The sequence below is a fragment of the Pristiophorus japonicus genome, chromosome 1 (assembly GCF_044704955.1).
Source record: "Pristiophorus japonicus isolate sPriJap1 chromosome 1, sPriJap1.hap1, whole genome shotgun sequence".
NCBI lineage: Eukaryota > Metazoa > Chordata > Chondrichthyes > Pristiophoridae > Pristiophorus > Pristiophorus japonicus.
In genome coordinates, this window is record NC_091977.1 from 98,085,860 (window position 1) to 98,113,365 (window position 27,506).

Genomic DNA, 27,506 nt, shown 5'->3' on the forward strand with positions numbered 1-27,506 from the left:
CGCTCCCTTGTAGAGCGCCTGAGTTGGGGCTCCGGTTGTTGGGCGCTGGCCTGAGTGTCTGCTGTTTGCAGTGCCTCAGGCCTGTCCGCACTGCCTACAGTGACTGGGCTCTCCTCCCTTTGGTTCCGGTGTTCGGTCACCTGTGGTAGAGTGAACTCTATATCGTGTTCTTCCTCTGCTTCTTCTATGGGGTTGCTGAATCTCCTTTCTGTTTTGATCCACATGTTTGCGGCAGATTTGTCCATTGGTAAGTTTAACTACCAGAATCCTATTTCCCTCTTTGGCAACCACAGTGCCTGCGAGCCATTTGGGCCCTGCAGCGTAGTTGAGGACAAAAACAGGATCATTTACATCAATACATCGTGCCCTCGCATTCCTGTCATGGTAGTGATATTGTGACTGGCGCCTGCTCTCGACAATTTCTTTCATGGTGGGGTGCATAAGGGATAATCGGGTTTTGAGCGTCCTTTTCATTAGTAGCTCTGTGGGTGGAACCCCTGTGAGCGCGTGTGGTCGGGATCTATAGGCCAACAGGAGGCGTGATAAGCGGGTTTGTAGGGAACCCCCTTGGAATCTGAGCATCCCCTGTTTGATTATCTGCACTGCTCGTTCTGCCTGGCCATTTGAGGCCGGCTTGAACGGTGCCGTTCTAACATGGTTAATTCCATTGCCTGCCATGAAGTCCTGGAATTCAGTGCTTGTGAAGCACGGGCCATTGTCGCTGACCAAGATGTCCGGTAGACCGTGGGTGGCGAACATTGCCCGTAGACTTTCTACCGTGGCAGAGGATGTGCTTGAATTTAAAATGTCACACTCGATCCATTTGGAGTAGGCGTCCACTACAACCAAAAACATTTTCCCCATGAAAGGACCTGCGTAGTCCACATGGATGCGTGACCAAGGCTTGGCGGGCCATGGCCAGGGGCTAAGGGGGGCTTCCTTGGGCGCATGGCCCAGCTGGGTACACGTGTTGCACCTGCGAACACAAAGTTCCAGATCTGCGTCTATCCCTGGCCACCAAACGTGTGACCTGGCATTTGCCTTCATCATGACAATGCCCGGGTGCCCATTGTGGAGTTCTCTGATGAACACCTCTCTGCCCATCTGGGGCATGACTACGCGGTTTCCCCACAGTAGGCAATCGGCCTGAAACGAGAGTTCATCCTTGCGCCTGTGAAATGGTTTAAATTTCTCAGGGAATGCCCTGTACGTGGCTGCCCAGTCCCCATTCAGGACACATTTCTTGACTAGAGACAATAGCAGGTCTCTATTTGTCCAGACTTTAATCTGATGGGCTGTCACGGGTGAGCCTTCGCTTCCGAAAGCTTCAACAGCTATGACCATCTCAGCACCATGCTCGGTAGCCCCCTCAGTGGTGGCTAGTGGGAGCCTGCTGAGTGCATCGGCGCAGCTTTCGGTGCCCGGTCTGTGCCGAATTGTGTAGTCATAGGCGGCTAACGTGAGTGCCCACCTCTGTATGCGGACCGATGCGTTTGCATTTATGGCCTTGTTGTCGGCCAAAAGGGACGTTAGGGGTTTGTGATCTGTCTCCAGCTCAAATTTTCTGCCAAACGGGTACTGTGGTGCATTTTCTTTACCGCATATACACATGCAAGCGCCTCCTTTTCTACCATCCCGTAAACCCTTTCTGCCTGGGACAGACTTCTGGAGACATAAGCTACCGGCTGTAACTGACCCTTGGCATTGACATGCTGCAACACACCCGACACCATAGGACGACGCATCACACGTTAACACAAGTTTCTTACATGGGTCATATAGCGTTAACAGATTGTTGGAACATAACAAATTGTGTGCTCTATTAAAAGCCCTTTCCTGGCTGTCCCCCCAGACCCATTCGCGACCTTTGCGTAGGAGCAGGTGTAGCGGCTCTAGCAGCGTGCTCAATTTGGGAAGAAAGTTACCAAAATAGTTCAGGAGCCCCAGGAACGAACGCAGCTCTGTCGTGTTACGGGGTCTGGGTGCTCTCTGGATCGCTTCCATCTTGGATGCAGTAGGGTTGATCCCGTCTGCTGCTACCCTCATCCCCAGGAATTCTACGTCTGGAGCTAGGAAGACGCACTTCACCTTTTTCAGTCGCAGACCTACCCGGTCCAGTTTGCGTAGCACCCCCTCCAGGTTGTGGAGGTGTTCTTCAGTATCGTAACCCGTAATGAGGATGTCGTCCTGAAAAAGCACCGTCCCTGGAATCGACTTGAGGAGGCTTTCCATATTTCGTTGGAAGATCGCGGCGGCCGAGCGAATCCCGAACGGACATCTGTTGTACTCAAACAACCCCTTGTGTGTCGTGATGGTGGTCAGCTTCTTCGACTCACTCGCCAGCTCCTGGGTCATGTAAGCTGAGGTCAGGTCCAATTTTGAAAAAAGTTTGCCACCGGATAGCGTCGAAAAGAGGTCCTCCGCTCTCGGTAGCAGGTACTGGTCTTGGAGTGACGCCCGATTGATGGTGGCCTTGTAATCGCCACATATCCTGACCGACCCATCCGCCTTGAGCACCGGCACAATCGGGCTCGCCCAGTCACTGAATTCGACTGGCAAGATGATGCCTTCCCTCAACAGCCGGTCCAATTTGCCTTCTATCTTTTCCCGCATCACGTACGGCACCGCTCTGGCCTTGTGGTGTACTGGTCTGGCGTCCGGGTTTATGTGAATCACTACCTTGGCCCCCATGAAAGTGCCAATGCCGGGTTGAAATAATGAGTCAAATTTGTCCAGGACCTGTGAGCATGATACTCGCTCCACAGGAAATTGCATTGACATCGCCCCATTTCCAGTTCATGACAGCAAGCCAACTCCTCCCCAGTAGTGCGGGACTGTCCCCTGGGACAATCCAGAGTGGCAACCTGTTCTCCGAATCTTTGTGGGTCACGACTACCGTGGCGCTGCCTAACACCGGAATGATCTGCTTTGTGTAAGTCCGTAGCTGTGCGTCAATTGGCGATAATTTTGGCCTCCTGGCCTTGGATGCCCACAACTTTTCGAACTGTTTGATACCCATCAGGGACTGGCTGGCACCCGCGTCTAACTCCATTGATACTGGGATGCCCTTGAGGAGCACTTTCATCATTATCGGTGGCGTCCTGGTGTATGAACTGTATACATGCTCCATATGAACTCGCTGAACTTCAGCTTCCAGCGATTTCCCCCAGTGTCCATTTCTGCAATTTCTGCAGGTATTTTGCTCATCTCTGCAAACTCCAGCTGAATGTATGCCTCCACGCCTCCAGCATGAGTTGCGGTTTGAAACAAAAGGTCCCTTGCCAGTCGATCGTCCCTGACTGCCCCTGTTATTGTCCTTGAGTGCACCATTAACAGGTGTTGATGGCCCCATTACTGGCCGCATTGTCCCGTGCAATGGCGTGAATCGCTGTTCAGCTTGCCATTGTCTCTGTCGAACTCCCCCTCTGGGTTCGACTACATGTTGGGGCATGCCTGACTGCCCTTGTCTGCCTGGAGAACTGTGTTGCTTTAACAATGTTGAATCTCTGTCCCAACCATTCCTTAACACAGTACCTCTCGTCTGTTCTGCTGGTGGCCATGCTCACGTGGTTTAAATCCCAGTTTCTTGTCGCCATTGATACGTCCTTACTACACAGTATAAATGCACACGTGGCCCATGCTTGAGAGAAGGTCAGTCTGTGACCTGTCCTTTATTTCTTAGCACTCAAGTGATGAAGGTGGGTGGAGCTTCCCCTTTTATACCTGAAGGTCCAGGTTAGGAGTGTCTCCCACCTAGTGGTCAGTGTTCTCATGGTGTATAACTTAGGTCAGTTTATACATGGGTTACAATGCTGGTTGAATACATGACAAGCTTGAGTTGAATAAAACACTGATTAGGCCGCAGCTGGAATACTGTGTAGTTCTGGTCACCACATTACAGGAAAGATGTGATTGCACTGGAAAGGGTGCAGAGGACCCTTTAAGTGCACATCCAAGTATATTTTAAATGTGGTGACGGTTTCTGCCTCTACCATCCTTTCAGGCAGAGAGTTCCAGACCCCATTGCCCTCTGGGTGAAGAGATTTCCACTCATATCTCCTCTAACCCTCCCCCCATTACTTTAAATCTATGCCCCCTGGTTGATGAACCCTCTGCCAAGGGAAACAAGTCCTTCCTATCCACTCTGTTCAGGCCCCTCATAATTTTATACACCTCAATCAGGTCTCCCCTTTGCCTCCTCTGTTGCAAAGAAAACAGACCCAGCCTATCCAATCTTTCCTCATAGCCAAAATTCTCCAGTCTAGGCAACATTCTTGTAAATCTCCTCTGCACCCTTTCCAGACTTGAACAGGGCCATCACGATCGCTCACTCATGCATGACGACGGATAGAAGTCTAAAGCAGATATCAGTGAAAAATCAAAACTTGGCAAGTACTGTAAATATGATTGATTCGGCGTTTGGCAGAGCAGCACATGGCAGGGCCTACCCGACTGCATATGCGAAACCTGTGGCTGCCCAAAGTCCGCCAGCGGGAATGCTTTCGATTTCTCTGTTGGTATTGTGGGGAAAATCACCGGCACCAGCAGTGCCGATTTAAGCAATATAGTTGCAAAGGCTGTCTGAGTGGGGCATCTCCAGCGCAAGTGTCTGCAGATGAGCAAGCGTGCTGCGACACACCACGTGGAGGATGGTGGTCAGGCTAGCGCGGATCTAGATACTCAATCCGAGATACCAGAGGAGGAAGTGTATGGACTGTACTCGTTCCTAACTAAGAGCAAACCGATAATGATCAACGTGAAATTTAATGGGGTGCCGGTATCGATGGAACTGGACACTGGGGCGAGTCAATCGATAATGAGCCAGAGGGCATTCGACAAGCTGTGGGATACTAAGGCTGTGAGGCCCAGGCTGAGTCCAGTCAATGCCAAGTTGCGCACGCACACCAAAGAACTCATAACGGTGATTGGCAGTGCCACAATTAAAGTGTTGTATGACGGTGCGGTTCACGAGTTACCACTATGGATTGTCCCAGGCAATGAATGGCCCAACGCTGTTTGGCAGGAACTGGCTTGAAAAAATCAGATGCGATTGGAATGACATCAAGGCATTGTTGTTGGAGAAAGATACATGTGCCCAAGTACTGAGCAAGTTCGCCTCGCTGTTCGAATCAGGCATCGGCAACTTCATGGGAGCCAAGGTGCAGATCCACGTGGACTCGCATGCAAGACCCGTTCATCATAAAGCTCGGGCAGTTCCGTATCTGATGGAGAAGGTCGAAATCAAACTGGACAGACTCCAGCGTGAAGGGATCATATCACCGGTTGAATTTGTTCCTGTGCTGAAAAGTGATGGCACAGTCAAAATCTGTGGCGATTACAAGGCTACGATTAACAGGGTTTCGAAACAAGATCAGTACCCGTTATCGAAGGCTGATGACTTGTTTGCGATGCTAGCCGGGGGAAAGTCGTTCACCAAACTGGACTTGACATCGGCCTACATGACACAGGAGCTGGTCGAGACGTCGAAGAGACTTACGTGCATTAACACGCATAAAGGACTGTTTATTTATCACAGGTGTCCTTTTGGAATTCGCTCAGCTGCAGCAATATTTCAGAGGAACACGGAGAATCTACTGAATTCCGTTCCCAGAACCGTCATGTTCCAAGATGACATCCTGATCAGATGTCCCTCGGAGTTATGAACTGTGAACAACCTGGAAGAGGTTCTACATCGTTTGGACAAAGTGGGACCCAGACTGAAATGCTCAAAGTGCATCTTCATGGCACCAGAGGCCGAATTCCTGGGGAGGAAAATTGCTGCTGATGGCATCAGGCCCACGGACGCGACACCAAGGCTATCAAGAATGCACTCAAGCCATAGTATGTGACGGAGTTGCATTTGTTCCTGGGTCTACTCAACTACTTCGGTAACTTTCTACCTGAATTGAGCACCTTATTGGAACCACTGCACATACTGCAAAGAAAAGACAACAACTGGGTGTGGGGTGCGTCTCAAGACAGAGCTTTTGAGAAAGTCACTAATCTGCTTTGCTCTAACAAGCTGCTGGTACATTATGACCCATGTAAACATTTAGTATTGGCCTGTTGTTTCGTCATACGGAATTGGTTGCGTACTCCAACAACTAATGAGTCGGGTAAACGTCAACCAGTCGCGTATGCTTCAAAAAGTTTGTCGAAAGCGGAAAGAACCTACAGCATGGTAGAGAAAGAAGCACTAGCCTGTATTTATGGGGTTAAAAAGATGCATCAGTACTGTTATACATGTGAACTTGTATTTACTCTGTACAGCCACCAGAGGGCTCAACCCCTGGAGTCCCAAGGGATCCCATAATCCCTTGGGAGCACAGGTATTTAAGGAGGCTTCACAGGTTGGAGAGGCACTCTGGAAACCTGCAATAAAAGACTAAAGTCACACTTTACTTTGAGCTCAGTGTTCAGTCTGACTCTTTCTCCATACACAAGTACCTGTTTGGTCTTCGGTTTGAACTGGAGACAGATCACAAGCCGCTCATTTCACTGTTCTCCAAAAACAAAGGAATCAATACCAATACTTCATCCCGCATCCAGAGGTGGACGCTGACATTATCCGCTTATGATTGTCATTCACCATAGGCCTGGCACCGAGAATTGTGCCGATGATTTGAGCCATCTGCCGTTGTGTACACCGGAGGTGGAAACGCCACAACCGGCTTTTGAGAGTGAAGGAACCCCTGTCACGGCTCAACAAGTTAAGACCTGGACCAGCCAGGATCCGATTTTATCGGTGAAGAGTTGCATAAAAATAAAACAGGGAAGGCAGCTCAACCGTGGCTAACAAGGGAAATTAAGGATAGTGTTAAATCCAAGGAAGAGGCATATAAATTGGCCAGAAAAAGCAGCAAACCTGAGGACTGGGAGAAATTTAGAATCCAGCAGAGGAGGACAATGGGTTTAATTAAGAGGGGGAAAATAGAGTACAAGAAGAAGCTTGCCGGGAACATAAAAAGTGACTGAAAAAGCTTCTATATATATATGTGAAGAGAAAAAGATTAGTGAAGACAAACATAGGTCCCTTGCAGTCAGATTCAGGTGAATTTGTAATGGGGAACAAAGAAATGGCAGACCAAATGAACAAATACTTTGGTTCTGTCTTCACGAAGGAAGACACAAATAACCTTCCGAAAGTACTAGGGGACCGAGGGTCTAGTGAGAAGGAGGAACTGAAGGATATCCTTATTAGGCGGGAAATTGTGTTTGGGAAATTGATGGGATTGAAGGCCGATAAATCCCCGGGGCCTGATAGTCTGCATCCCAGAGTACTTAAGGAAGTGACCCTAGAAATAGTGGATACATTGGTGATCATTTTCCAACAGTCTATCGACTTGGGATCAGTTCCTATGGATTGGAGGGTAGCTAATGTAACACCACTTTTAAAAAGGGAGGGAGAGAGAAAGTGGGTAATTATAGACCGGTGAGTCTGATATCAGTGGTGGGGAAAATGTTGGAATCAATTATTAAAGATGAAATGTTGGAATCAATTATTAAAGATAAAGCAGCGCATTTGGAAAACAGTGACCGGATCGGTCCAAGTCAGCATGGATTTATGAAGGGGAAATCATGCTTGACAAATCTTCTGGAATTTTTTGAGAATGTAACTAGTAGAGTAGACAAGGGAGAACCAGTGGATGTGGTGTATTTGGACTTTCAAAAGGCTTTTGACAAGGTCCCACACGAGATTGGTGCGCAAAATCAAAGCACATGGTATTGGGAGTAATATACTGACGTGGATAGAGAACTGGTTGGCAGACAGGAAGGAGAGAGTTGGGATAAATGGGTCCTTTTCAGAATGGCAGGCAGTGACTAGTGGAGTGCCGCAGGGCTCAGTGCTGGGACCCCAGGTCTTTACAATATACATCAATGATTTGGATGAAGGAATTGAGTGTAATATCTCCAAGTTTGCAGATGACACTAAACTGGGTGGCAGTGTGAGCTGTGAGGGGGATGCTAAGAGGCTGCAGGGTGACTTAGACAGGTTAGGTGACTGGGCAAATGCATGGCAGATGCCATATAATGTGGATAAATGTGAGGTTATCCACTTTGTGGGCAAAAACGCGAAAGCAGAATATTATCTGAACGGTGGCAGATTTGGAAAAGGGGCGATGCAACGAGACCTGGGTGTCACGGTTCATCAGTCATTGAAAGTTGGCATACAGGTGCAGCAGGCAGTAAATAAGGCAAATGGTATGTTGGCCTTCATAGCTAGGGAATTGAGTATAGGAGCAAGGAGGACTTACTGCAGTTGTACAGGGCCTTGGTGAGGCCTCACCTGGAATATTGTATTCAATTTTGGTCTCCTAATCTGAGGAAGGACGTTCTTGCCATTGAGGGAATGCAGCGAAGGTTCACCTGTCTGATTCCCCGGATGGCCGGACTGACGTATGAGGAGAGACTGGATCAACTGGTCCTTTATACACTGGAGTTCAGAAGGATGAGAGGGGATCTCAGAGAAACATACAAGATTCTGATGGGATGGGACAGGTTAGATGCGGGTAGATTATTCCAGATGTTGGGGAAGTCCAGAACCAGGGGACACAGTCTTAGGATAAGGGGTAGGCCATTTAGGACTGAGATGAGGAGAAACTTCTTCACTCAGAGTTGTTAACCTGTGGAATTCCCTGCCGCAGAGAGTTGTTGATGCCAGTTCTTTGGATATATTCAAGAGGGAGTTAGATATGGCCCTTACGGCTAAAGGGATCAAGGGGTATGGAGAGAAAGCAGGAAAGGGGTCCTGAGGGAAAGATCAACCATGAAGCAGGCTCGAAGGGCCGAATGGCCTACTCCTACACCTATTTTCTATGTTTCTATGTTTCTATGTTTCAAAGGTGATTGGTCTGCCATACCCAAGCAAATGTGCGAGGAGACCAAACCTTACATTCGTCGCAAAGACGAACTATCTATTCAGTCGGATTATGTACTGTGGGGCAATCGTGTTGTTATACCCAAGAAAGGCAGAGAGAAATTTGTACGTGAGCTACATAGCACACATCCCAGCATTTTAATGATGAAAGCCATCGCCAAGTCTCATGTATGGTGGCCGGGAATTGACTCTGAGCTGGAATCATGTGTGCATCAGTGCAACACTTGCATGCAGCTCAGCAAAGCACAAGCAGAATCGCCGCTGAGTCTGTGGTCGTCGCCGCCCAAACCATGGTCTAGGATCCACATAGACTTTGTGGGTCCCTTCCTACGGAAGATGTTTTTAGTTGTGGTGAATGCATATTCGAAGTGGATAGAGTATATAATGTTATCCAGCACATCCACAGCTACCATTAAGAATCTCAGTGTGATGTTCACGCCAAATGGTCTGCCTGACATCGTTGTTAGTGACAACGGATCGCGCTTCACCAGTCAGGAATTTCAAGATTTAATGAAACTCAATGGTATCAAACATGTAAGGTCAGCACCGTTCAAACCTGCATCCAATGGGCAAGCAGAACATGCTGTCCAAATCGTAAAGCAGAGTATGAAACGAGTAACCCAAGGGTCACTGCAGACCCGCCTGTCATGCATACTGCTTAGTTAGAGGACAAGACCGCACACGCTTACCAGGGGTCTCGTCTGCTGAACTAATGATAAAGACAGATCTTAAGACCAAGCTATCTCTTGTACACCCTGACTTGAATAATCACGTTGAATATCGAAGACAAAGTCAGCAAGGGTATCACGATCGCGCAGCTGTGTCACGTGATATTTCTGTAAATGATCCTGTATATGTTCTGAATTGTGGTCAGGGTCCCAAGTGGATCACTGGTACTGTCATGGCCAAGGAGGGCAACAGAGTATTTATTGTCAAGCTCCAAAATGGGCAAACATACAGGAAACATATGGATCAGACAAAGCTGCGGCACACAGATGAACCGCAACAGTCGGAGGAAGAGACAATTGATGACCAACCAACCTACCCCCAGTCAGTGGTCATCAGTGAATTGGGACTTTCAATCACTGACATGTTCAATGAAAATGGACTTTCAATCTTGACATGGCATTGCCATTCCCACCAGGTCAGCCACCCAGCCACCAGTCACAACAGACCCTGAATACTCAACCAAGGCTGCAGTTGAACTGAGACGGTCAACCCGGGAACGTAAAACTCCAGACCGTCTCAATTTGTAAAAGACTATGTTAATATCTCAGAGGGGGGTATTGTCATGTGTGTACTTTTGGGATCACTAGCCACTAGATGGTGTCGCTGTTGGAGGCCATTGGGCTGCACACACGTGTGTGCAGCCAAGTATAAAAGGCCAGCCATTTTGTATATTAGTCACTTTAGGCCCAGTAAAGCAGAACCAAGGTCATACCTCTTGGAGTTAAACAGTACTCAGTCTAACAGTTATTGCATATACAACAGTTTCTTTAATCAATACTGCAACTCCCCCTCCTTTTTTACTCCCCCCCTCTCTATCCTATCTGAAAACCCTGTAACCAGGAATGTTGAGCTGCCATACCTGCTCTTCTTTCAGCCATGTCTCAGTAATAGCTATAATATCGTACTCCCAATTTCAATCTGTGCTCTCAGCTCATCAGCCTTATTTCCTATACTCCTTACATTGAAGTATATACCATTTAGTATTGCCAAACTCCCCTGTTGTCTATTTTCCAGCCCTTGTTTCCCCTGTCTTCCAAATTCACTTTCTACTTCTACTTCTCTGCTGCCCAATTTCAGCTTTGCTTCTCTCCCCACTGAATCTATTCTTCAGTTTCCATCCCCCTGCCAAGCTCGTTTAAATCCTTCCCAACACCCATTAGCAAAACCTCCCGCAAGGATACTGGTCCCAGCTCTGTTGAGGTGCATCCCGTCTGGGTTGTACATGTTCCACCTCCCCCAGAAACCCAATGCCTCAGGAATCTAAAGCCCTCCCGCCTGCACCATCTCTCCAGCCATGCATTTGAGCCACTACGACAAACCAGAAGGTCGCTACTGGACGACAAGCGCTTTCCGTTAACAACATGGCTCATGACTCCCATGCATAAACCAAGCACAATTAAGCAGCATTCATACAACGAAAGCCATACTGCCAATCAAGATGTCAGGTATAGCTCAGTAGGTAGCACTCTCGCCTGAATCAAAAGGTTCTGGATTCAATTCTACTCCAGAAACTTGAACACAAAACCTAGGCTGACACTCCAGTGTAATACTGAGGGAATGCTGCACTGTGGGAGGTGCCACCTTTAGGTATACATAAAAAATAGGAAAAGGAGTAGGCCATACGGCCCCTCAAGCCTGCTCCGCCATTCAATAAGATCATGGCTGATCTGATCATGGACTCAGCTCCACTTTCCCCCCCGCTCCCCATAACCCCTTAACCCCTTATCGTTTAAGAAACTGTCTATTTCTGTCTCAAATTTATTCAATGTCCCAGCTTTCACAGCTCTCTGAGGTAGCGAATTTCACAGATTTACAACCCTCAGAGAAGAAATTTCTCCATCTCTTTTAAATGGCAGCCTCTTATTCTAAGATCTTGCCCGCTAGTTCTAGTCTCCCCCATCAGTGGAAACATCCTCTCTGCATCCAACTTGTCAAGCCCCCTCATAATCTTATACGTTTCGATAAGATCACCTCTCATTCTTCTGAATTCCAATGAGTAGAGGCCCAACCTACTCAACCTTTCCTCATAAGTCAACCCCCTCATCCCTGAAATCAACCTAGTGAACCTTCTCTGAACTGCCTCCAACGCAAGTATATCCTTTCGTAAATATGGAAACCAAAACTGCACGCAGTATTCCAGGTGTGACCTCACCAATACTTTATATAGCTGTAGTAAGACTTCCCTGCTTTTATACTCCACCCCCTTTGCAATAAAGGCCAAGATATCATTGGCCTTCCTGATCACTTGCTGTACCTGCATACTATTCTTTTTGTTTCATGCACAAGTACCCCCAGGTCCCGCTGTACTGCGGCACTTTGCAATCTTTCTCCATTTAAGTAATAACTTGCTCTTTGATTTTTTTTCTGCCAAAGTGCATGACCTTACACTTTCCAACATTGCTCCATCTGCCAAATTTTTGCCCACTCACCTTAGCCTGTCTATGTCCTTTTGCAGATTTTTTGTGTCTTCCTCACATATTGCTTTTCCTCCCATCTTTGTATCGTCAGCAAACTTGGCTACGTTACACTCAGTCCCTTCTTTCATGTTGTTAATATAGATTGTAAATAGTTGGGGTCCCAGCACTGATCCTTGCGGCACCCCACTAGCTACTGGTTGCCAACCAGAGAATGAACCATTTATCCCGACTCTCTGTTTTCTGTTAGTTAGCCAATCCTCTATCCATGCTAATATATTACCCCAAACTCCGTGAACTTTTATCTTGAGCAGTAACCTTTTATGTGGCACCTTGTCAAATGCTTTCTGGAAGTCCAAATACACCACATCCACTGGTTCCCCTTTATCCACCCTGTTCGTTAAATCCTCAAAGAACTCCAGAAAATTTGTCAAACATGACTTCCCCTTCATAAATCCATGCGATACGGTAGCATTGTGGTTATGTTACTGGACTAGTAATGCAGAGGGCTGGATTAATGATCTGGAGCTCCACCACAGCAACTAGGGAATTTAAATTCAGCTAATTAAATAAATCTGGAATATAAAGCTGGTGTCAGTAATGGTGACCATGAAACTACCGGATTGTCATTAAAAACCCATCTGGTTCACTAATGTCTTTTAGGGAAGTAAATCTAACGTCCTTACATGGTTTGGCCTATAGTGACTCCAGACCCACAGCAATGTGGTTGACTCTTAACTGCCCTCTGAAATAGCCTAGCCACTTAGTTGTACCAAACTGCTGCAAAGAAGTGTACATCTGTCCCTAACAGCACTGTGGGAGTACCTTCAGCACATGGACTGCAGTGGTTCAAGAAGGTGGCTTGCCACCACCTTCTCAAGGACAATTAGGGCCTTGCCATCATCGTCCACATCCCGAGAATGCTTCCGCTGCCCTGCAGTACTCCGCATACTGGGTGTCGAGATTCATGGTGGTCTCCTACATGCTGTACAACCTCGCCATCATGAGGGCACAGCCCTTTCCACCAGTTATGTGACGACCAGCTCAGGAGGAAGAGGAAGGGAGGAGACAACCCAGACAGCCCCTTTCTTGCTGGGCTGTCTGTAACTGATGCATCTGGCTGCGATACCAGTAAATGCAACCCCAATTCCACATTCACCAACAGTCCCTTACCTGCCCTCTGGTACTGACCATCACAGCTGTGATATATTCTTTACGACCTCACAAACACACAGACTTCACAAGATCGCTTCAACACAGGAACTTGTCAGGTGCCCTGTCACCTGATGCTTTTATTCTTGTAAACAGCATTGGCTGCATTACCATAGTAGTCCACTAGGTGGAGCAGTAGTTCGCTAGGTGGAACTATATTACACTTCTCCCTCCTTAATGAAGAAGTATTTATAACAAACAATCATACATAACTTGCACGGTTATACATAACAAAATATATAGACTTATTTTGTCATATTTACAAATCAAACTTAACCATAGGTTTTATGTTTCGAAGAGGATACCTTCGCTTTCGAACAAAACTTTCCGAACATGGTGTCAAATTTAGACTGATCCTGAGGAGAATTTGTCTCCAAGGGATGCCCTTGATCTACATGTGAAATCTCTTCAACTTCAGACTGTTTGTCTGCCTGACTCTGACTCAGATTTAAATTCTGACTTTCTGTTTTGAGTACATCTGATGTAGGATATGCTATTGATACTGTACTCATAATAAGACTATCTGATTTATCAGAAATAATCGAATCTTTCCAAATTTCAACTCCTTCCACATCTGTATGATCAATGTGAACAAACCTAACCTGTCCATGATCAAACATCTTGACCACATATATTCACTACTCTTCCTGATAATCACTTTAACCATTTATGGTAATGATCGCCGAGAACATGCAGAAATCAAGCGCAGGCAGCGGAAAGAGCATGCAGCAAACCAGTCCCACCCACCCTTTCCCTCAACGACTATCTGTCCCATCTGTGACAGGGACTGTGGTTCTCGTATTGGACTGTTCAGCGACCAAAGGACTCATTTTTAAAGTGGAAGCAAGTCTTCCTCGATTCGAAGGGACTGCCTATGATGATGATGATGATTATGGTGATGGTTCTTCACTCTCCCCTTCTGATTTAATTTCACGCTACTCTCTCTTACTCTACCTCTATCATGATTCTCTTTCTGTCTTAATTGTTTCTTTTCTACTGTCTGTGCTAAGTTTGGCTTTAACAACGAGAACCTGGTTCATGGCTGTCGTTTAAGAAACAACTCTGTTGGTATTCGACCAGTAGTTGTAAGAGGAGTTGTAAGAGGTGTACAGAAAATTAGCCAATTTGTGGTCTAACGACAACTGTCATTTCTTTGGATTTGGATGTAAACCATCTTTGTCTATTCTGTGCCCTAAGTACTCTACTGAGCTTTGCAATAACTCACACTTGTGAGCAGTCATACTCTGTGCTTCTCTAGCCATTTGAGCACTTCATTCAATAAGTTATTATGGATGTGCCTGTTTGGTGCTGAAATTAGTATGTCATCTAAATAACATACTATCCTTTCAATACCTTGCAAAATCTGGTTCATCACCCCTTGGAATATGGCGGGGGCGGAAGACACTCCAAACAGTAGCCTATTAAATTGATATAGGCCTCGATGAGTAATTATAGTCGAGCATGCCTTGGACTCCTCATCTAGCTCCAGTTGTAAGTAGGCATTTGTAAGATCCAACTTTAAGAAGATCTGACCACCTGTCAGCGTTGTGACCAAATCTTCTACATTTGGCAATGTATTGGGGACATTACCCACTAGAACCTTGTTTGTGCTTACTTTATATTCACCACGCAACCTTACCTTAGATACAACAACAATGGGTGTAGCCCAATTACATAGATCTATCTTCGAGATAATGTTTTCAGTCTCTAGTCATTTGAATTCTTGCTCAACTTTTTCCTTGAGTGCGTATGGTACGGGATGTGGCTTGCAGTAAACTAGTCTAACGTCCTTCTGTACTCTGACACTCTCCTTGAAGCCTTGGTTCGGACTGCCTGTTTCACAGAACACCTTCAGATACTTCTTGATGACATCATCCTTTGATGCAAATCTCGTTTCAACACACAAAATCTCACTCCAATCCAGCTTCAGTGATCCCAACCAATTTCTACCTAGTAAGGCAGGCTTGGCTCCTGCCACTGCTAAGAGAGGCAAGCTCTGAAATTGATCCTTGTATTTCACTGGTACGGTGATACGATCTACCACTGGAATGTTCTCTCCCGAGTAGCCTCGCAGCTCTATCTTGGCTTTCTCCAATGGGAAATCCCACAATTTGTCAAGGTATAGCGATTCTGGTACTATGCTCACGGATGCACCAATGTCGTAGTTCCTGCAACATCTACTTGGATGATGATCCTTTTTAACACGCTGTTAGATACCTTTGTGCTCCTGTGTATCTCTTTGTCCTGTTGCTTTTCTTCCATGCTATGTAGTCTCTGGGAATGTCTCCTTATAGCCTTGAAGGTCGGTTTACTCTTCAGTCGGCATGCCTTTGCAAGATGTCCAGTTCTCCTGTAGAAGAAACATAGAAACATAGAAACATAGAAAATAGGTGCAGGAGTAGGCCATTCGGCCCTTCTAGCCTGCACCGCCTTTCAATGAGTTCATGGCTGAACATTCAACTTCAGTACCCCATTCCTGCTTTCTCGCCATACCCCTTGATCCCCCTAGCAGTAAGGACCTCATCTAACTCCTTTTTGAATATATTTAGTGAATTGGCCTCAACAACTTTCTGTGGTAGAGAATTCCACAGGTTCACCACTCTCTGGGTGAAGAAGTTCCTCCGCATCTCGGTCCTAAATGGCTTACCCCTTATCCTTAGACTGTGACCCCTGGTTCTGGACTTCCCCAACATTGGGAACATTCTTCCTGCATCTAACCTGTCTAACCCCGTCAGAATTTTATATGTTTCTATGAGGTCCCCTCTCATTCTTCTGAACTCCAGTGAATACAAGCCCAGTTGATCCAGTCTTTCTTGATAGGTCAGTCCCGCCATCCCGGGAATCAGTCTGGTGAACCTTCGCTGCACTCCCTCAATAGCAAGAATGTCCTTCCTCAGGTTAGGAGACCAAAACTGTACACAATACTCCAGGTGTGGCCTCACCAATGCCCTGTACAACTGTAGCAACACTTCCCTGCCCCTGTACTCAAATCCCCTTGCTATGAAGGCCAACATGCCATTTGCTTTCTTAACCGCCTGCTGCACCTGCATGCCAACCTTCAATGACTGATGTACCATGACACCCAGGTCTCTTTGCACCTCCCCTTTTCCTAATCTGTCACCATTCAGATAATAGTCTGTCTCTCTGTTTTTACCACCAAAGTGGATAACCTCACATTTATCCACATTATACTTCATCTGCCATGCATTTGCCCACTCACCTAACCTATCCAAGTCGCTCTGCAGCCTCACAGCATCCTCCTCGCAGCTCACACTGCCACCCAACTTAGTGTCATCCGCAAATTTGGAGATACTACATTTAATCCCCTCATCTAAATCATTAATGTACAGTGTAAACAGCTGGGGCCCCAGCACAGAACCTTGCGGTACCCCACTAGTCACTGCCTGCCATTCTGAAAAGTACCCATTTACTCCTACTCTTTGCTTCCTGTCTGACAACCAGTTCTCAATCCATGTCAGTACACTACCCCCAATCCCATGTGCTCTAACTTTGCACATCAATCTCTTGTGTGGGACCTCGTCGAACGCCTTCTGAAAGTCCAAATATACCACATCAACTGGTTCTCCCTTATCCACTCTACTGGAAACATCCTCAAAAAATTCCAGAAGATTTGTCAAGCATGATTTCCCTTTCACAAATCCATGCTGACTTGGACCTATCATGTCACCTCTTTCCAAATGCACTGCTATGACATCCTTAATAATTGATTCCATCATTTTACCCACTACCGATGTCAGGCTGACCGGTCTATAATTCCCTGTTTTCTCTCTCCCTCCTTTTTTAAAAAGTGGGGTTACATTGGCTACCCTCCACTCCATAGGAACTGATCCAGAGTCAATGGAATGTTGGAAAATGACTGTCAACGCATCCACTATTTCCAAGGCCACCTCCTTAAGTACTCTGGGATGCAGTCCATCAGGCCCTGGGGATTTATCGGCCTTCAATCCCATCAATTTCCCCAACACAATTTCCCGGCTAATAAGGATTTCCCTCAGTTCCTCCTCCTTACTAGACCCCCCGACCCCTTTTATAACCGGAAGGTTGTTCGTGTCCTCCTTCGTGAATACCGAACCAAAGTACTTGTTCAATTGGTCCGCCATTTCTTTGTTCCCCGTTATGACTTCCCCTGATTCTGACTGCAGGGGACCTACATTTGTCTTTACTAACCTTTTTCTCTTTACATATCTATAGAAACTTTTGCAATCCGTCTTAATGTTCCCTGCAAGCTTCTTCTCATACTCCATTTTCCCTGCCCTAATCAAACCCTTTGTCCTCCTCTGCTGAGTTCTAAATTTCTCCCAGTCCCCAGGTTCGCTGCTATTTCTGGCCAATTTGTATGCCACTTCCTTGGCTTTAATACTATCCCTGATTTCCCTTGATAGCCACGGTTGAGCCACCTTCCCTTTTTTATTTCTATGCCAGACAGGAATGTACAATTGTTGTAGTTCATCCATGCGGTCTCTAAATGTCTGCCATTGCCCATCCACAGTCAACCCCTTAAGTATCATTCGCCAATCCAATTCAAGCCTCATACCTTCAAAGTTAGCCTTCTTTAAGTTCTGGACCATGGTCTCTGAATTAACTGTTTCATTCTCCATCCTAATGCAGAATTCCACCATATTATGGTCACTCTTCCCCAAGGGGCCTCGCACAACGAGATTGCTAATTAATCCTTTCTCATTACATAACACCCAGTCTAAGATGGCCTCCCCCCTAGTTGGTTCCTCGACATATTGGTCTAAAAAACCATCCCTTATGCACTCCAGAAAATCCTCCTCCACCGTATTGCTTCCAGTTTGGTTAGCCCAATCTATGTGCATATTAAAGTCACCCATTATAACTGCTGCACCTTTATTGCACGCACCCCTAATTTCCTGTTTGATGCCCTCCCCAACATCACTACTACTGTTTGGAGGTCTGTACACAACTCCCACTAACGTTTTTTGCCCTTTGGTGTTCTGCAGCTCTACCCATATAGATTCCACATCATCCAAGCTAATGTCCTTCCTAACTATTGCCTTAATCTCCTCCTTAACCAGCAATGCTACCCCACCTCCTTTTCCTTTTATTCTATCCTTCCTGAATGTTGAATACCCCTGGATGTTGAGTTCCCAGCCCTGCTCATCCTGGAGCCACGTCTCCGTAATCCCAATCACATCATATTTGTTAACATCTATTTGCACAGTTAATTCATCCACCTTATTGCGGATACTCCTTGCATTAAGACACAAAGCCTTTAGGCTTGTTTTTTTAACACCCTCTGTCCTTTTAGAATTTTGCTGTACAATGGCCCTTTTTGTTCTTTGCCTTGGGTTTCTCTGCCCTCCACTTTTCCTCATCTCCTTTCTGTCTTTTGTTTTTGCCTCCTTTTTGTTTCCCTCTATCTCCCTGCATTGGTTCCCATCCCCCTGCCATATTAGTTTAACTCCTCCCCAACAGCACTAGCAAACACTCCCCCGAGGACATTGGTTCCGATTCTGCCCAGGTGCAGACCGTCCGGATTGTACTGGTCCCACCTCCCCCAGAACCGGTTCCAATGCCCCAGGAATTTGAATCCCTCCCTGCTGCACCATTGCTCAAGCTCAAGCGGCCTATAAAAGGCTCAGCAGTCCGGGGAGCGTCGAGAGAGGCGGGAGTCCAGAGAGGCAGCGGCCTATAAAAGGCTCAGCAGTCCGGGGAGCGTCGAGAGAGGCGGGAGTCCAGAGAGGCAGCGGCCTATAAAAGGCTCAGCAGTCCGGGGAGCGTCGAGAGAGGCGGGAGTCCAGAGAGGCAGCGGCCGATAAAAGGCTCAGCAGTCCGGGGAGCGTCGAGAGAGGCGGGAGTCCAGAGAGGCAGCGGCCTATAAAAGGCTCAGCAGTCCGGGGAGCGTCGAGAGAGGTGGGAGTCCAGAGAGGCAGCGGCCTATAAAAGGCTCAGCAGTCCGGGGAGCGTCGAGAGAGGCGGGAGTCCAGAGAGGCGTACCGGTGCAGCTCCAGCTGGGAGAGAAGGCAAAAAAGAAGTAGAAGGAAATCAAAAGGTGACGTCACAGCCAACGTGGTAAGTGATTGGCTGCTGATTGGTGAGTAGTTTTTCTTTTTCTTTATTAGTCAGTAACTTTTAACATTGTTGTCGTCAATTTAAGTGTATCTAAGGGTTAAGTCATGGCAGGACAGCTCGGTCACGTGATATGCTCCTCCTGTACCATGTGGGAACACAGGGACAACACCAGTGTCCCTGACGACTACATGTGCGGGAAGTGTGTCCACCTCCGGCTACTGACGGTCCGCGTTGCGGAGTTGGAGCTGAAGGTGGATTCACTCTGGAGCATCCACGATGCTGAGAATGACGTGAGTATCACGTGTAGCGAGTTGGTCTTACTGCAGGAGAAGGGTCCACAGCCAGCGAGGGAATGGAAGACCAGCAGGAAGAGTAGTGCAAGGAAGGTAGTGCAGGGGTCCCCTGTGGTCATCCCCCTGCAAAACAGATAAACCGCTTTGAGTACTGTTGAGGGGGATGACTCAGTCTGCTTTCACATATGGACAACTTTGAGCAATGTGTTGTCCCAGGCACCGATAGCATGACTTCAATGCTCTGTTACCTTGGTTAGTTGCTGAGGCCTTGGGGCCCAACTGCCTTTTTCTTTTAGCCTGCAGGCGATCCACCTTGGTTTTCTGATGACTGGAAATGGTACGAAATTGTCGGGAATATTGGTCGGCCATATCCATTGACATAGCTGTCTGACAAGCTAAATCAAAAGTCAAGTTAGGAGTTGCCAACAACTTTCTTCCGATCGCTTCATTATTCATCCCACAAAGAAAGCGGTCATGCAATGCTCAGTCTTGAAAGTATCTGAAATGACAGTGAATTGATAGCTTTTTTAAAGCTACAATGTACTCACTGATATTTTCATCAGGTCATTGATTTTGTTTTCCAAAATGATAACTTTCAGCAATTTCCAGGGGCTCAGGACTGTAATGCTGTTCTAACTTGCTTGGAATCTCTGTGTGATGTGCCTTTGGCTTGACAGAAACAAGCACATTTTTCAGGGTTTCATATAACTCGGGGCCTGCATCAGTGAGCAAAATAGCCCGTTTTCTTTCTAACACCACTCTGTTATAGTCTTCATCATTGGGGACTTCGATGATACTATTCATGGTGAAAAACATTTCGAACCACTCCACATACGCTCCAAAAATTTCACGGTCGTGATGGTATTCACCCAAGTGCCCTATTATTCCCATGGGCACGGCCATCTGGACTCTGACAGTTCAGCCAAGTGTGCTTGTAACTTACCTTGAATTTTTAGCTGTTCTGCAAACAAAGGACTTCTCTAGTCTCTCTGTTGTTTGGCTGGAATCATCCACCAACACAAATTTCAGCAAGGGTATCCAGGAATCCTATCCTCATCGCCAATGTGGTATATCCTTTACGACCTCACAAACACACACAGACTTCACAAGATGGCTTCAACACAGGAACTTTTATTCTTGTAAACAGCAATGGCTGCATTACCACAGTAGTCCACCAGGTAGAGCAGTAGTCCACTAGGTGGAACTATATTACAACAGTGTCCACTTGCCACAATGCTAAACTAAAAGCCAACACAAAATAGACATTCCAAATCAAATTTATAAATCAAACCATGCCATATTACATACAAACACCAACTAATCACCTTTGTGCATTCCCTTAGTGCCTGTCTTCTATGTGCCTTTGCCTGTCCTAGTGCTGCTACGCAGTTCTAGCTGCAGCATGGCTGGTGCAAGGCTGCTGACTTTCAGTGGGTGAGACTGCAGATGGCCTTGGAGGATGACCTTGAGCAGCTCTGAGCCTAGAAGACCCGGCTTCAGAATGCGCCATCTTGGCATGGGCGGCAGCAGTCTATGTTGGCTGGCTGACAGACAACAACAAGGGCACTAGCGGAGTGGCAGTGGTGGGAGGATAAACACTATATCTTGAGAGAGAACAGCAGGTTCATGCTCCATGGAGCCACTGCCCCTCCACTGGGGCGGAGCCACAGCTATCCTAGTAATCTGTTGGCAGACAGATTGCTGAACTGCTGTAATACTCTGCAAGCCACTTTGAACACTGGGAAGCACAGCCACAATGGCAAAAGTCTGAGCTTGTGTGGCAACAGTCTGAGCTTACATGACAACAAGCTGAGCTTGCATAACCAAAGTCTGAGCTTTCACTACAGCACAAGCAGAAGCCACCTAATGCCTGGGTGCTGCAGTTGGATGGCTTCTGCTTGTGCTGCAATGGAAGCTGAGACATCGACCATCAGACTCTACATACTGGTTCGGTCCACAAGTGTGCTAATAGAGCTGGCCATCACTTCCATGCTGGAAAGGATGGGCCCCAAGTTCTGTGCAAAGCACTGTGCCAAGTTGGTACCAGACTCCTCCATGCTCCTTTAAATTGCACACAGGCTTTCTGGCAACAAGCATTTTATTGTGCATAAACGTCAGCCTTCTTCTGTAGGCCGCCTCATCAAAGTCCTTATCTGAGTCCTCTGCAGCAGAACTCATGTGTGATCTTGTCCTCCGGGGAGCTGGCGCCTGTGCTACCCTTGCTCCCTGCCCCAGCTGCAGGCCACTCATGCCCGGTGTCTCATGTATAGATCATGAACCTAAGCTATTCTCTAACATAAGTAGAGTGTCAGCAGCTGAGCTGATGGCTTTGAGTGTGGAATCGAGTGATGGTGTTGTGTCTTCAGCATCACTGCCTTCTTCCTCTTCCAGTTCTTGCTCCTCCACCACTGCCTGGCCAGGTTGTAGTTCTGGGGTATCTGAAAGGAGAAAGACACAAGGGTACAGTTGTGGTGAGGGGATGGGGGAAAGCAAGAGGTGCATGCCTACATCATCTTCAGCTTGTAAATCAGGAGAGATTGTGTGATGAGGAGGAAGTGGTTTGTGAGAAAGAGGATTAGTATGAGGTCATCATCATTTTCGATTCTTTCAGCACCATCGTTGGCCATGGGCTCAGAGTTGGCTGCTCCAATTATGTCTAGCACCGTTTTCTCCATGGGGTTTAGGTCTTGCAGGTGTGCCTGTCCCCCTTTGGGTAGTCCCTGCTGCCTCCATTTATGCACCACCTTGTCCGGCAATAGAGAATGAAGTGTATTAGTGAGTGTGGTGCTTGGGTGATTTGCCTGTCATGGTTCAATAATGTGTGCAAGGTGTGAGCTGTGGATTTGAGGCTTCTAGCAGCTCTAAGTGTGTGAGGGTGAGGTGAAGCTATGAATGTTAGATATGAGTCCTGTTTGATTGATAGAGATTGTTAGTAGGTGAGTGATTGTAGGTATATGTGGTGCATTGAGCAGTGTGTGAGGCTAGTGGTGCAGATGGTGGGATATGGCATTTGAAGATACATTCACTGACCTTGACTAATCATGTTCGATCATTGACTTTTTGCAACACTGCATCCAGGTCCCCGGGGCTTTACTTCTGGCATTGATCGCCATGGCAACCTTCTCCCAATGCCTTCACAATGTTTGTCTGGAGGGCCTCCTGGCCCCCTGTGGATAGAGGACCTCTCTCCTCCTGTCCTCCTCCTCCTCCATCAAGGCCTTCAATGCAGCATCTGAGAACCTCTTAGTATGCTCTCTCCCCTGTTTCAGTATAATTCAGTGTTGTTCCAGGATGGACTCTCTTCCCCAGCCACTTCCAGTACCTGCTCCAGCCAGAATGCGCCTTCCTTTTAAGAGGTGCAGGCTGGCCTTGAGTAGTGCAGGCTAGTTTTAACTGGTGCTAGCTGTCACAAAATTGGCCCCCTGCTCAAGCATGTAGCCACTCAACAGTGTGTTTAACACTGAGCTGTACGCTAAAATTATTTAAATTAGCAGGCAGCACAAAGTTTACATGCTTGCATCAGACTCAACAGGTGCAGGCTAATCGCGATACCCACGCCCATTTTTGGATTCTATCAAATTTAGCCCCCCCAGGTCTTTGGTATAAATCCAGAGCTGTGTCATTGATCTTTATGTAGAAATGCCCTTTCACAGTTTCAATCTTATTTACGAGCAATTACTGGACCCTATGAAGGATAGCAAAGTGAAGATAATGGACTTAAACTACTGCAATTACCTACACTGGGTCTGTAAAGACATTGGTACATCTCTGAATTAAGCCTAGCAATGCACCTATAATTTTAGATTTATCTAAAATGAATGAATGATAATCCTGTGCTGAATCCTGCGAAGACTAAAGGCTAGAAATTTGGGTCATTTGCGCCTCCTGTTCGCGGTACCAGGGAAGGGGGAGAGGGGCAACGGGGCGCAAACGACTTTTCACCCAGCAGGGCGCCGCTAACAACTCCCGCTAAATTTTGCGTGAGTTTAGCGGCGGTGGTAACCCATAGCACCCTGCTCCGCTACGCCGCCGATGACAACTTCATCACCATGCGCAGCGCCCATTATCGCCCGGAACAATGCCAGTGACAGCTTCAGGGGACGTGAACCGGGCTGCAGGCCCCTCGCGTGGCGATACTCAAAGGGGAGGTGGTAGTCAATTTTTTAAAAATTGGGTCAATTTTTTCGAGCGCCCCGTTGGCGCTTTCAATACGGTGTCTGTGCCATGATCGGTCAGCCCGGCACTCTGCTTGAGTGCCAAGCAGTTGGCAAGGCACCCCCACTCCCCAGTAGTCCCAGGAGGATCATTTTTCCAGTGCAGAGTTTGCAGCTTGGACCCTTCCCTTTAATGAAGGGAAGAGCCCTCCTACCTGGCAGTGCGACACGGCCCAGTGCCTTGCGCTGAGCCCCGCTCTCTACGCATCCACCCCGCTAGCGCCTCCAAAAGGAAGTGGAGCGTGTTATTTTGAGCTCCAGTTCCTTCTGGGGGCGGTAACCCGAAGTTTGTGAATGGGGTGGGTCTTCCGTGCCCGATGCAAAAGGCCCCGTCTCCCGGATATTATCGCCCCCAAACGGGGAGCAAAGGAATTTCGCCCCCTAAGATGACTGTCCTTCCAGCCAATGCTTGTTTTTCCTTACATTGAAATGGTATAAGGATAAATCTAATAAATTTGCACTCCCAGTCCAGCGTGTTGCCTGCTCAGCTGTATATCAGGAATTTGGTTGCAGAGGTCAGCAGGTCTTGTATGATTTTCATTCCATCAATTTTAATTTGTCAAAGCATCCCATTTAGCTCAACCTTTCATGTCAGATCTGCTGGCACATGCTACCAAGACAAACCATTAACAATATCCTAAATAGCGTCTGATTTGGATTTCTCTGAATACAAGCTGAGCATTAGTGATTCAACTACCGACTTGTACTTTTGACACTTCTGTCTCCAATAAATGTTGATGCTAGTGGTCACGTTCTCTCTCTTTCAAGATATTTTTCTCTCAATAATGGATAACAGTTCCTCTGGCTGTTATGTGCAGTAATATTGTAAATGTATTGGTGAAAGTTTCCTCTATTCACTATCTGTCGCGAAATAGTACACATGTTTGAAACATGTTTAGTAGTTCAGTATCAATATTTACCTTTTTAATCAAGTTTCAATCATTTTGTCCACCATTTTAAATATTTTACTGCTGACAAAATCTAGTTTATAGACATGTAGCACATGTGATTATTGTATTATCGAAAGCTCACTAAAACGCTTAGCCTAGAAAAATCACAGGGGTGTGATCTTGACTGTTATGATGGCATCACGACCACCACGGAACTCTGCCAATGGCCCGGCTGAAGTTCACGGGATCGAGGAGAGGGGCCTCGATGAGTTTGCCTTCAGTGTTTGGGGGCACATTAGTGCTTCCCCCCGCCCCCAGCTGAAAACCCTGGAAACATCAGTGGTAGCCTGCTAGTTTGCGGGGGAGGGAGGTGGGGACTGTTCCAAGCCAGGTCCCCCCTTAGAAAAGGAATCTGGGTACCCCCATGGCCCCTTTACAGAGATGGACGGCTTCAAACCACCATAAAATAGTTTTTAGCCCGTTAATTTTGGGGGGGTTCAGGTCCTCACCCAGGCTTGGTCCTCCTGGTGGGCCCCATTTCCTCTGAGATTGGGAAAGTACACCTGCTGAGACCTTCCTGGAAATGTTAGTGTAAAGCTGGGACGTAGCATATCTGGATCCCGGTTCAGGACTAATGATATTCATGAGGATCAAACACTTATTTCTAGCACGTACCTAGAATGTCTATATGCCAAAGTTAGGAGAGCTAGCCCAGTGATTAGTTAAGCAAAGGTCTGACATAGTTATACTGACAGAATCATATCCATCAGCTAATGTTCTAGACTCGTCCACCACCATCTACCGATTGGCAGGAGAAACCCACCAAAGGTAGGGGAACATTGGTATACAATCGGGGGGGGGGGCGGCGGGAGGGAGTGCCCTGGAAGTCCTCAACATTGACTCTGGATCCCATGATCCCATGAAACCTCATGGCTTCAGCTGAAGCATGGGTAAGGAAACCTCCTGCTGATTACCACCTATCACTCTCCCTCAGCTGATGAATCAGTGCTTGTCCATATTGAACACCATTTGGAGGAAGCAGTTAGCAGAGCTGGGGGACTTCAATGTCTATCACCAAAAATGGCTTGGGAGTACCACCACTGACCGAGCTGGCCGAGTCCTGAAAAACATAGCTGCCAGACTGTGCTTGCGGCAGGTGGTGAGAAAACCAACACGTGAATAATCTACTTGACCTCATTCTCATGAATCTACCTGTCACAGACTCCATTTCCCACCACACGAGAATACATTTTACTCTTGGGCCTTTTATTATGTGACATTCATTAAAGCTGTCAATAGATCTTCATCTTAGGCGGTCCCTCGTATCGAGGATGACTTGCTTCCACACCAAAAAGTTCACAGGTGTTACAATGAGGGACCTGATATTCCAGGTCCCGAACTATATATTGAAGGGTGGAAGATGCCTGTGCATGGATTTTTTTAATGTGTGGTGGCCATTGCACACCAGCCATCACACGGGCTTGACAGAGCTAGGTCCTGGTCTAGTGGCAAGGATTAACCAAGACGACTGGAAACCAGCTCTGCTGCACGGACTGAGTACGCACACATATCGCAGTGTGGGCTGGCCCGTGCTGCCCCAGGGCTCTCGCCTCTCCTGGGTCCCGAACTCACGCCTCTCCTGAGCCTCGATCACGTCGCTCTACAATTTCTCGCCATTCCTTCGCCCCGACCTCGCCGCTTCTCTGCTTCTTACCGCCTCACCTGCTGTACCTGCCCATGCTCCAATCAGCGACCTGGATTATGGTGACGTCCAATCCAGTTGCCCTCCTCCAAGTCGTCGCCCTCCTGAATCGGCTCGCGCTGTATCTTGCAGTGGCATGCCTCCGCCCTGCTCCTGGGCCCCCGCACCTCCGCTCCTTTTATGGCTCCGACCTGCAGAATAAGGGGTTAGAAGGAAATGAAGCCACCAGCCGCAGGTGTGAATAGATGATTGTTAGTTAACTACTGAATATTTTTTTGAGTCACACCTAACACAGGGCGCTATCTACAATAACAAGTTGCATTTATATAGCGCCTTTAACGTAGTAAAATATCTAGGTATTGCAATGGCACAGATGGTGCAGTATCCATTCTGTAATACAGGACTATTAGTTCACCTTGTCTTTAAACATTTTGAATGCTGATGATGTGAAAGTGTGTGTCGTGGTTTACAGTGTTTGGAACAATACATTTAATAAATCCTTAAAACTTACCACTTTGACCAACCTTTTGGCCACCTGTTCTAATATCATCTTATGTGGCTCGGTGTCAAATTTTGCCTGATAACACTCCTGTGAAACGCCTTGGGAATTTTACTACATTAAAGGTGCTATATAAATACAAGTTATTATTAATGTGGTTTCAACTATTGGAAGAAATTAATTATTTAAGACAAAACAAGTTAACATTTGAATGACTTATGGAAATAAGTTATTAATATTCCAGACTAAGCTGGAGGTTATGGAAAATAGACAAATATTTATTGAAAACCATGATATTCAGACATTATTATAATTTTTTTACAGTATCTGGGCTGTATAGAAGTGTTACGATCAATGCGTTCCCTTGATTTTAACACAAGGACACAGATTACAAGGTAAGATGCCATTTTCAAATTTATTACACTCCGTTATTTCAAGTGTAATTTTAAAAATCTTGACTCTGGTCATATTAATAACTTTATGTGATTATTGTACAACTAAGCAAAGTCATGTCGGTACCTAGATGGACTGTGTAAATACTAAGTGAAAGCTTCCTCGAGGTGTCAAGCTGTAGGTCAATCTTTTAGACATCTCAATGACCTTGCACATTACTTCCAC

General features: G+C 46.8%; 1 protein-coding gene across 1 annotated transcript in view; it reads left to right on the forward strand.

The window, feature by feature from the left end:
• Nucleotides 1–27,506, forward strand: part of shc3 (SHC (Src homology 2 domain containing) transforming protein 3) — a 367,957-nt gene that overhangs the window by 148,121 nt on the left and 192,330 nt on the right. The window contains exon 2 of the mRNA XM_070860095.1: nucleotides 27,213–27,283. Coding sequence (XP_070716196.1) covers nucleotides 27,213–27,283 — 71 coding nt within the window. The remainder of the gene's footprint in view (nucleotides 1–27,212; nucleotides 27,284–27,506) is intronic.